This window comes from Microtus ochrogaster, unplaced genomic scaffold, assembly GCF_000317375.1.
Source record: "Microtus ochrogaster isolate Prairie Vole_2 unplaced genomic scaffold, MicOch1.0 UNK8, whole genome shotgun sequence".
Taxonomy (NCBI): domain Eukaryota; kingdom Metazoa; phylum Chordata; class Mammalia; order Rodentia; family Cricetidae; genus Microtus; species Microtus ochrogaster.
In genome coordinates this window covers 9312346-9323736 of record NW_004949106.1, presented here as the reverse complement: position 1 = coordinate 9323736, position 11391 = coordinate 9312346, and the positions used below count along the sequence as shown (strand labels likewise).

At 38.1% G+C, this 11391-nt stretch overlaps 1 protein-coding gene across 1 annotated transcript in view; it reads right to left on the bottom strand.

Annotated features, from left to right (window-relative positions):
- The window catches only part of Col5a2 (collagen type V alpha 2 chain), a 128665-nt gene that overhangs the window by 13278 nt on the left and 103996 nt on the right, over positions 1 to 11391 (bottom strand). Inside the window, exons 32-45 of the mRNA XM_005366389.2 lie at positions 10934 to 10978; positions 10536 to 10634; positions 9091 to 9198; positions 8775 to 8828; positions 7446 to 7499; positions 7243 to 7296; positions 6724 to 6777; positions 6242 to 6349; positions 6080 to 6133; positions 5493 to 5546; positions 4452 to 4613; positions 3706 to 3813; positions 2575 to 2682; positions 1470 to 1523 (exon numbers count right to left, since the gene is read on the bottom strand). Of these exons, the coding sequence (XP_005366446.1) occupies positions 1470 to 1523; positions 2575 to 2682; positions 3706 to 3813; positions 4452 to 4613; positions 5493 to 5546; positions 6080 to 6133; positions 6242 to 6349; positions 6724 to 6777; positions 7243 to 7296; positions 7446 to 7499; positions 8775 to 8828; positions 9091 to 9198; positions 10536 to 10634; positions 10934 to 10978 (1116 nt within the window). The remainder of the gene's footprint in view (positions 1 to 1469; positions 1524 to 2574; positions 2683 to 3705; positions 3814 to 4451; positions 4614 to 5492; positions 5547 to 6079; positions 6134 to 6241; positions 6350 to 6723; positions 6778 to 7242; positions 7297 to 7445; positions 7500 to 8774; positions 8829 to 9090; positions 9199 to 10535; positions 10635 to 10933; positions 10979 to 11391) is intronic.

Genomic DNA, 11391 nt, shown 5'->3' with positions numbered 1-11391 from the left:
AAACTTCAGTGGGAAAACATCAAGGAAGCTGCTGCCTACGTTTTCAGCTACATCATGAAATCTCTCAGAAAACTGGTTCTGAGAATTCCTTCTGTCCTTGCCTTTCCCACTTCTGGAAGAAGGGCAAACTCTATGCTAGCTGCAGTCCTGTATGGCATAACATCCTTGAAAGTCACTGCTTCTGGGGGGGGCCACACAAAGATGTCTGAGGATTGCAGATCACGCTTGGAAGAAATCTGAAAGAGTCCTCCCATCTTTCACTTCCATGACCCATGTGGCAAGGCGGCAAATAAGAGCTGATTGTGTGCGCACAGGTGAAATCAATGTGGCATGAGCCTGCAAGGCTGCAGTTAATTGCTGCACAGGTTCTAATTGGTATTAATGATAAAAAACCTATCACCACAGCCAATGAGTCAAAAACTGGAGTCAAACTTTATTTTCTGACAGAAATTCATTCTTACCTAACTTATTAATTTGGCAGCCAGAACAAACATTTGCGTCTAAGTTAAAGAACACGTATACAATACGATGAAGAGAAGATTTTGGGAAGCAAGTCATTTAAAGCACTCATACAACTGGAATTTATAGGGAATTGCCTGTGTATGCATTTAACTTTGGAATTAAAAATGAGACAGCCATTTAAAGTGCACATATGAGTCCAACAAGCTGCAATAGTATGTCAGGGAGTGCACATCAAGACTTTTGAATGTTTTCTGCATTACATGTACACCAGCAAAGGCAAAGACTCTGGATGCTAGAAAAAATTCTGTGGCTACAATAGATAAGGGGAGTCTTAGCCAAAGACGCCTCAAATGTCTCCATCCTGTTAATAGTTCAAGAGCATTCTTGTATCCTTACTCTGCAGAAGAGTTTTAAGCCTGTATGAGCATATAAACACTTGTGCTAAGCATATTTAAGGTATTTGGAAAGAGTTTCAAAAAAGTCAGTGTCACGTGACTCCTTTGTCCTTGGTTGTCAGGTCTGCTTCCTGACAGCTGTGCAACCGCCAAAAGGGACTCAGCTGCGGGTATACCTGGGGAAACTGTCAACTTGACACAGCCTGACTTAAAAACATATGGCATATCTATCACGTAGAAAGCATCATTGCTCTCTTTAGGGTAAAATGTGGATGTCATTCAGCCGTGAAAGTGATACATAAATTCAGAGGATTCATTTACATCTTCAGCTGCAGCCTCCATGTTATACCCAATAAGAAAGCAATTTGGTTCCTGGCTTAGGAAAATATGTGTCATACTTTGTCATGCATTCAAATGTTATTTCATTTAGAAGATTATCCAAAGTTATAGTCTTACTAATAAGTTTACCGTCAGAAAAGTCAAAGTTGCACTGGGACTATGGTCATAAAGAACATTTTAAGTATTGTTTTATTATTATTATTATTACAATAGAATTTCAATGATTTCAGGTTTATGGAGCTCTAATGTTCTAATCAGTAGCATTGAACTCACCCGTTCTCCGACCGCACCATCCCGTCCTGGGGTACCATCATTACCAGCAGGACCCTAAAATGAACAGTGTTTGAGACATTGGTTTGTGAGATTGTTAAGCTCTCATTCCTGCTGACAGGAAACAGACCAACATGTTTTACTCTTCCTTGAACTATAAAACGGCACTCAGTAGGAACCTCCGTAAGAGAAAGAGGGCTACCAATTCCTTTCTATTTCCAATTGCTTGTAAAATTACCATATTCTTATTTACTTTAATTACTCATCTCTACTTCTCAATATTAAAAAAGAAAGGTCCTCAGACACACTTAAATAGATTGCAGTAATAGTTCTGCTATCCTGCATTTTTTAATTTCCACTTTATTTTTCCAAATAATATTTTTAAGGTTTTGAAACCAGCAGATAACTATATTTATATTATATAAGATTCTGTTTGAAAGTATATATTATTATTTCCTTATTTTACCTTGATATTTTTCAGAGCTATGTTTTTATTTTTTTTTTTGATAAAATGAACTTTGAAATCATTGATTAATCTTTTTAGGAGCATGTGATCCTTTGGCAATTCACTCATTAAGTTCCTAAGCAGAGGGTATTCCAGCCTTTCGCTTCTCGAATTGCCTGTCTGCTCTGTATTTCCTCTCAAAAGAGACTAAAGGGACATGACAGCCCTAATGTTACTTTATCACGAAAAAGAAAAATGTCTTCGACTTTCTCTTCTTCCTGAGCTGTAATGGTTTTTCATTAATCCTATCACCGCAAAGCTGGGCAATTTTGATAAATATCCCATTACAGAACGAAATAATACCATGGGAAAGATGAATGGCTGTGTCCTTCCACCTTCAACACAATTTCCCAAGAGCTAAATCAACTGAAATGCTCACTGAAGCTTTTATGAAAGTCAGTCCAAGGACACTGATTTGGTTTCTCTATGATTCAGTCAACTCTCTACGGAGATAGAGTACCTCAAACAGCACGTCAAAAAGCTTTCTTAAGCTCGTAGGTACAATTCATCTCTAAACATCCGCATCCACTTTACCATGGAAGAATCATCCCTACCACATTGAGCTAAAATAGAAGGTATTTTCCTTAGGGTTGTTGCACTCACTTCTGGCCCAGGTTCTCCCACAGGACCATTTGAGCCTGGGGGTCCTACAGGTCCAGGGGGACCTTTATCTCCTGTAGCACCGGTCGGTCCTACTTTTCCGGGTGTGCCCTGAAATTAGATCACAAGCATGAGTCAACCACTGCAGAAAAGTTTTCAGAACACCAGTTCCCATTAGGATTCATTTAGTCAATAGTTCTTTAGTGTCTCCTCCTACAGAAATAACTGCCCAGTATCCTACAGCACCTGCCATTGCTTAAAGACATGGCCACTTCATAGCTCATCACTCCTGACATATCCAAGAGATAAAAAGCATCCTGTACCATCTGATTAGGTATGAATTTTTGTGCTTGAAACATGTGCAGTCAATTATGGCTGCCCTTCTGGAACCCGTATCTCTACAAAGACAAACACATCCTTATCACTCTTGCCTTTTTCTGCCCATTTGTTTACAATGAGCTCCAGTCCTTTAGACTCATCACCGAAGAATTTTACTTTCCAGCTCTTGGCTCAGTTCTGATGTCAGCAAGATAAGCTTTAACTCTCAGTGCTCTGCCCAAAGGTCTTCTAGTTTAACATACCAGGAATCCAACCTCTGCCCACATTCCTTAAGAACACCATTTTCGCCTCAAACACTGCAAACACCCACTGGTAAAATGAGTCATGCCAGAGTTTATAGATCATCAAACTTTCCTCCATATTCCAAAGAATACGAGATCCTGGAGCATCCGCGGGAAACAGGAGATTAAGGTTCACCCACAACCACTTCTAATGTGATTCACCCATTTCTTCTCTTTGATGGTTTACTGCGAGATATGGCTGTTTTGCTAAGGATGTTTATGTTAAAAGATACGACCAGACCTCAAGAAGACCATCCCCCTTTTCCAGCACTGTTTTTATCTTTGAAGAAAGATTTGAGTCACCAAAAATCCCAACACTTGTTATCTACCTCTGTAGCTCCATGGTTAAGCTAATGTTTGTCAAGGATGTTAAGCATTTAAGATCAAAGGTTTTTAAAAGCTAGTAATTCATGTCTGCTTAAGACTGTCTGAGCCAACTCATCAAGTAAAACAAATCAATTCTTTCTGCAAAAGTTTTATCATGTATCAGATGAATATTGACACAGCTACTCACCGCTGGGCCAGGAAGACCAGGCATGCCTCGCTCCCCACGTTGTCCAGGCATCCCTACAATCCCTCTTTGCCCAGTGGTACCAGCCGGACCAGGGGGACCATCTGGACCCTAATGGTGAGAGCAGGCTATAATTACTACTCTACAGAATGAGTCCATATCTGAGTAATTTATATAGTTAACTATGACTTTATAGACATTGATGAGGTATGAGGGAAAAAAACTCATTTCATAAACCATGATTATCAATACTTATGGGTCCTATCATAGCCTCTGATATTATTCAACACATGGAAAGAACTTGACACCTAATGAAAATAAGTGGAGAGAACTATTCAAAAACCGTTTCCTTCTTTTACAAAAAGAAAAAAGATTTAGAAGGATTATATTTCAAAAATGTCAATATTTAGTAGAATGCAAATATTAAACATGATAACATATATTTTATTTTCTTCACAGGGGGGACATTAAATAAAGAGTGGGGTTTTTTGGTTTAGTTTAAGAAAACCATGTCCTTTATCATTTTATATATGTGTGTGTGTGTGTGTGTGTGTGTGTGTGTGTGTGTGTGTAGATATACTTTTATAAGAGAGAATTAGAAATTGAAAATTTCATGTAAATTAATCAGATGAAAGCATTTAGGAATGTTTTCAGAATAATATTTGATAGATTTTATGGCAGTGATTATTGCAAGTTTCTTATTATAAATATTTCAGCTGTAGTTGTAGTGTAACAGATGCCAAACTTACAGGTTGTCCATCTTCTCCTGGGTCTCCTTTGTCTCCTGGGCCACCGGGTGGGCCAGCGGGTCCTCTGTCACCCACTCTCCCATGAGAGCCAGGGTCCCCACGAAGACCAGGAGGTCCCTCCTTCCCAGGTTCCCCTATGGGCCCTGCAGGTCCTGGAGCTCCCTAGAACAACACAAATAGAAGCAATGAGGAGGCCAAAGTGGATGCTAACTAAGAAGAGCTGACCTAGGGGGCTCTACCTCAGCACAGAGGACTGTTTGTTACCTTCTGAGATAATTGGTTACTACGAATACTTGACCAAATTGAAGGAAAACAAGGCACAGCATACCATAGATTAATACCCTGAGAAAAGCCCAGATTTCATTTCCAGATGACCATTTAATCTCTCATTATTAAGAGCTATGGGATTAATTTTAATTTTCAAATATATTTAAGGTTCTGTTCCAACTATAGATTATACTGTTTTATTTTATTTGGGCTGGTCTAAACTGGTCTTATGACAGGATTTACCAAAGAAACTCTCAGGGGCTGGTGCAAGGTGATGCTATCAAGAGCTCCCATGGCTCTTCAGTATGACATGGTTTGATGCCCAGCACCCACGTGATGAGCACAGATGCCTCCAACCCTACTCCCAGATGATTTGACACCGTTTCTGGCCACCACCAGCACCTGCATGCACATGGTACATGAACTCACGCAGGCATACACACACATACACATAAAAGAATGAGCTTTTAAGAAGAAAGTTTCAGAGATACATTATTAGCACAGAACAAAAAAAGTATTTAGTACTCAAACAGAATCGTGGTCAAACATTAGCTTAGAAAGAACGTGCAAATCATCTCTTCCAAGTTCATTGACTGGTAACTTTGGATTTGTTTTGGTGAGATATCACTATGACTGCGAGAAGGCTTAACAAAGAGGAAAACAAATCAGGAAGAGATTCAATAAAAATAATAGTAAAATGCCCCATGTGTGTGGTGCACATACAAGGCCATGGATTAAATGCACTACCAATGATTGAAGTGTAAGTGGACTTACAGTAGGACCGGGAGGCCCAACTCTGCCAGCAGAACCAGGAAATCCTGTAGCACCCTAAGAACAAAGCACAGTACAATCAGTCCAGATAAGAAGCTATTTCTTTACTTGCCTGAAGCCTACATCTCACACAGGAGGCTTAGGGCCTGTTGATTCCTTCTCGTATTTATGACCACGTAGTTTTTTATGCTGCTCGTTCCTCAAATATTTTAGAGAATTTGGATTAACTGATAGGGTCAAACAGTTTTTCTGCTTTGACTTTTATTTTTAACATATAAAAGCCACACCGGTTCTTTTGTGTAATCAATTACACAAGGTATTTTTACTTTGATATATAAATATCAAATATATAATACTTTGATATAAAAACTTCTGCTTCATATGGAGCAGTTGGATTTTTACAACTAACAAAACTGACTTTCACCCAGATTTCCACGTTAAGCTAAGCACCCTTTGCTCTGTAATACAGCTGATACGTAAAGACGATGTGTCACTACATCCTTAGATGACGGTTAGCTATTCTATAACCAGGACACATTCGATATTTTCAACTGGCTGTGCACAATTCCCGGAATAGCAAAGAAACTCACAGGTGGACCCTGGGTTCCGCGGCCGCCTTTCAGTCCAGGGACACCATGAGGACCCTATGTGAAGGAACCAAAAGATCACAAGATGAGGTCAAATGTAGCTACTGTGCTTTGTACATATTGGGTCCCAGTATCAAAATTTCCTTTTTAAAAGTTTTAACTCACATGAGGACCAGGTGATCCTGCTAGCCCTTGGGGTCCAGGAGACCCAGCATCTCCCTTCTGGCCTGGCTCCCCAGGCTCACCCTTGACTCCAGGCTGTCCGTCAGGACCCTAAATGCAATTTTTCAAATGAGTAAATATCTTTAAGAATTATGAACAAGATGTTCATAATAATTCCTATTAACATGGCATTTAGTGTTATAAAACATTACTGTGTAATTAAACATGGTATAAAAGACTCATATCTTCTTTAAAACCTTTTCAAAAAACTTTTAGCATATATTTATTATAGAAAATAATTACATTCACTAAAATATTATAAACATCAACTTTTGTTCCACTTATGAAAATATGCTAAATAATACACAGATTATTTTAAAATTTAAAGATTTTAATATATCTCAAGGCATACAAATATAAGACTTTTAAACTCTTCTACCAAGAAGAGTTTTAACTTGTAAGTTAGAAACATTTGAAAATTTTACCTGGGGTCCAGCAAAACCAACAGCTCCAGTTGGACCATTTTCACCACGAGAACCCTTAAAGGAGACAAGCAATATTGAAGTTTTCGTACATAATATACAGTTTATGTAGCTAACTGTATTTTAAAAAGTCAACTGCATTGCTTGAGGAAGAGCCTGAAGTTAAATCATAAACTGGAGGACACTGAGCAAGATTCTTGACATCAAAGAAACTCAATTACTTAGAGAAAAGCTACGTGTCTAGATTTAATAGATTGTGCAGCTGATAATTTTTTAAGTTTAATGGCAATAAAATTTGAAAACTGGGGAGCTGTAAAAAAACCTAACACAATAAGCATAAAAGTTACAATAAAGGTTAGACAGACAATGATTAATGAAAGATATAGGTAGGTAGATAGATAGATAGATAGATAGATAGATAGATAGATAGATAGATAGATAGATAGATAGATAGATCGACCAAAGAAAAATTCTTTTAGTGTTCAACCTCACACTAAAGAAAATTAAAAGGTTTTCACTTACAGGATTGCCGCGCGAGCCAGGAGGGCCAACTAAACCTCGAGGACCAGGTTCGCCCTAGAAAGCAGATTTTAGATAACTAAGAATCCAGTGTACAACACAATTGAAGAACACGAGGCACAATGTGCAGGTAAACCAGACTCTGGGAAACAGCAACACTTTTGGCCTTGTAATTTTGGAGTGCACAGTGACATCTTTCAGCTTACCTTTTCTCCAGTAGGGCCTGCAGGACCTGGTGGTCCCAAAGGACCTGGAAGACCCTGTAAATTAACAAGACGTAGGTACACTGAGGAAAGACAGGTACAGAAATTTCCACGTTTAAATAAATAAGCAAGCAAGCCAGCTATTATTTTTGTAGCATGGTTGCTTTTGACAAGTCATTATCTACCACAGATGACAGCACCTCTACCTTCTCAAGACTTATGCCATGTAGTCCACACACTGGCAACTAGATTTCTCTACATAAAACCATCTTCAAATTGGATCTAAATTGGCAGCTTTCTTTGACAATGTTTCTTTGATTTTACAACCTGTTTAATTTTGCTAGTATCTATTTTGAAATTTGGGTATAGACTGAAATTTGGATTTTCCTTTGTACTATTCTCTTAAATTTTAAGATAATAACAAAATGTAATTCGATTACTATAAATTCAATTACACTAAATATGCCTCAGTGTTTAAGATGAAAGAGCCATCCACATCAAGGCACAGTGCTTTTGATGTAATTCTGTCCATGGGTAGTGTAGACCAGCCACCACCTGGGATAGGACCTGGAACTTCAGGACACATAATCACAATATTTAAATGGATAGATTGTTTGGATTCTTTAGGAACAAGTGCTCTGTTAATTTTGTGCTTCTTCTTCATAGGTACGTCAATATTTTTGTCCTGAAAGTTATATATGCATACATATATATACATATATATGTGTGTATATATATATATATATGAAAGAATGGAAAGGATAAAATTTACTTCTTATTTGTATATTCTTGAGAAAAGTTTTTGTTTTCTCCAGATCTATAACAGAAAACAAATTCCTTTAATAATTTTCCTAGAACACTTCCTGAAACCTGAGTTAAAAAAAAGAAAAAAAAAACAGCTCATTGCTTATATGCATAGGAAATAAAAGTACCCCGTTTGTATAGGGGAGCTGTTATTAACGTAGAGAAAACATATTATTGTTTTCTTACAGCAAATGCCTCTTTCCTAAAACAATATATTGCAGTTTCTACAAATAAAGCAATCATTCTATTTGCTCTGCTTTATCATACACATTTTATAAGCATGGTAGATATAAAGATAGCTTTGTGTGGTCCACGAATTTATCTATTTATTTGTTATATTGCTCTGATGCAGAAAGTAAAAGAAGTACCCACTGTGAATCCACATCAAGTCTCAAACAGCATCACTGTTACATTCTTGATGATAAATCAGCATGAGTAACGTTACTGTTAAAATTTAAAGCAAATTCATAGGACAATGAAGGACAATGGACGTCTGTAGCCCATTCGAGAAGATAACCTTTCCCTTACCCTTGCGCCGTCATTTCCAGCTGTTCCTTCAGCACCTTTCTCTCCTATGCCACCCTGGAAAAATACAAAATAGCAGCTGTTCACTCAATTGTGCCTCCTGTGCTCCAGATGAAGCTTCATGTCTCCTTCGCAGCTCTCCCAGCTGCAGACTACAACAGCACCTGACTAGGCATATTCTAAATCAATAAAGATGATTAGAAGAAGAAATGACTTATCACTCAGGCTGAGAGAGATAAAAGGCTGCTTAAGAAGTCATTATCATAGAAAGTCTAAATACATACACTGGAAAAGTTAACTAGCAAAAAGCAGGACGTACTCTGTCACCCTTGGGGCCGGGAGTCCCTGCAATTCCTCTTTCTCCTGGCATGCCTTGAAGACCTGGTGGCCCTGTGTCTCCAATGGTCCCAGTTGGACCTGGATTGCCCTAAAAGGAATAAATGATGAGATTGTATTAGTATATTAAGACCAAAACATGTGAAGCTGCTGTTTTAGTCAGTCTAAAATAATTGAATGCTAGCAATTAAATTAAATCTCAATGCTCAGATTTAGGACTTGGGGAAATTGTGTCATTGTGGGATTTCTTGAAAACAATGTAGATTTACATTTTGAGTTTTGGTTTCTCTCTTTTGTTCACCTCAACCCCTCTTCTATATTGTTCTTTTTTTCTAACTTACCTGTTTGTTAATATACTTTTAATTTTTATTTGCAATTAGTATATAAATATTAAATTTCATTGTGGAATTTTGAAGGCAATTTCTCTTTGATGATCCTACTCATACCTTTCCAACCCTCTTCGCATCTCTTGTACTCTACCACTTCCAGTGGCTTCTTTTTTACTTTCATGCCACATACGTGACATGGTACCCTCCCCAAAGTCAACATTAGTGCCCCTCCCCATGGTCCTCATGGTCCTAGTTTCATGACTCACACCCAACCTGTCTCTATAGAGAAACACTAATTCAAATAAAAAGAAAAATAAATTGTCCTTTCAAATAAAATTAATTGACTTGCCCTTGCTTCCTCCCTCCCCCATTGACCATGGCAGATACATTAATAAAGAAGATATCGTGTTTAGGGAAAAGAAACATTACACTCTTTCCTTGGAAAACCTATGAGATTAAGCTGGTTCCCAGAAAACTGCACAATCAAATCGAGATTGGCTTTGCTCCATCATCCTGGACCTTGATAATATTAAAGACCTCTTAGTCATATGATCATGTGAAATTCTACTTCAGTTCCACACGTGAAACTTGGCTACATTATTGTCTACCGACCCCAAGAAAGCACATGAGAGCACACAGGCATGTTCTCTATGCTATACTATATCCAAAGCTACAGATTTGCAAACAGGGCAGTAACTGTAGTCATGGAGTCAAGATGAAGAACATGAGCACATGGTTTGCCTCACTTACTAATAATCTATGATGCTCCATTTCTTTTCTCTTTCATTCATAGATGCTCCCAACAAGTAATTTTTTTCTATTTCTCATCTCTGTTAATTCGCAGATGTTACCAATGAAATGTACAAGCATTGGGAGCTCATGCATGTACAACAGAGCATCCGGTGCCTGGGCTCCTCATCCCCACCATAGAAAGCTCACTTTCTAGTTGCCAGAAAAAGCCCTAAGATGCAACCGCTAAAGATTTGCTGAAGTAAAAATAATTCAATCAAGTTATCTCAATAGACCAAGCGAAGATGCATTCCAGGGACAGCTGGTAAGTTCTAGAATTTTCTGGAAGTGCATAATAGATTGCACTTACCTTTGGACCATCAGGGCCATGTCCCCCAGCCATGCCTTTCTCCCCAGGCAGCCCCGTTATTCCCGGCTCTCCTCTTTCTCCAGGATTCCCTCTTTCTCCCTAGAATGACATCAGAATGTCAGATGACCTTAATATTAACCTAAAACAAATTTTAAAAGTTTCTACAAAATTTGACAGGAGAAATGTTTTTATAATGGAACCACTATAATGGCTCAGGTTTTCTAATTTAGTACGAAGAAATGAACAGGGCCTAAAGACAGTCTTTGCTTACAGGAAAGGTATCAAAAAAAAATACAACAGCTTAATACTTAAAATAAAACACCCTTTAAGATAAAAGACTTCCTTTTATTCTGTAGCCAATGGGAAACAAAATGAATCACACAACAGAAAATGCTTACCCGAGGTCCCAAAGGGCCAACTGCTCCAGGCTCTCCAGGAACACCCTAGACAATTTGAAAAATGGAAGCTCTTGAATTATTGGAAATATTTCTAGATCAAACATCACATGTTCTGCGGTGTACTATCATAATAAATACTAAAGTGTGAAAATATGTATACCTTTACAATTGAGGAAATATATTTTCTGAAAAGATTTGTATTAATCGAAATGTCTGATTTTTGGGCAGTGAGAATGTATAGAATATTCTCTCACAAAAATAGTGTATCAGATTCTTCAGAGATAATGGAACATAGCTATAGCATCTTTTTTATTTATTCATTTTTTGGTTTTTCGAGACAGGGTTTCTCTGTGGTTTTGGAGCCTGTCTTGGAACTAGCTCTTGTAGACCAGGCTGGTCTCGAACTCACAGAGATCCGCCTACCTCTGCCTCCCGAGTGCTGGGATTAAAGGCGTGTG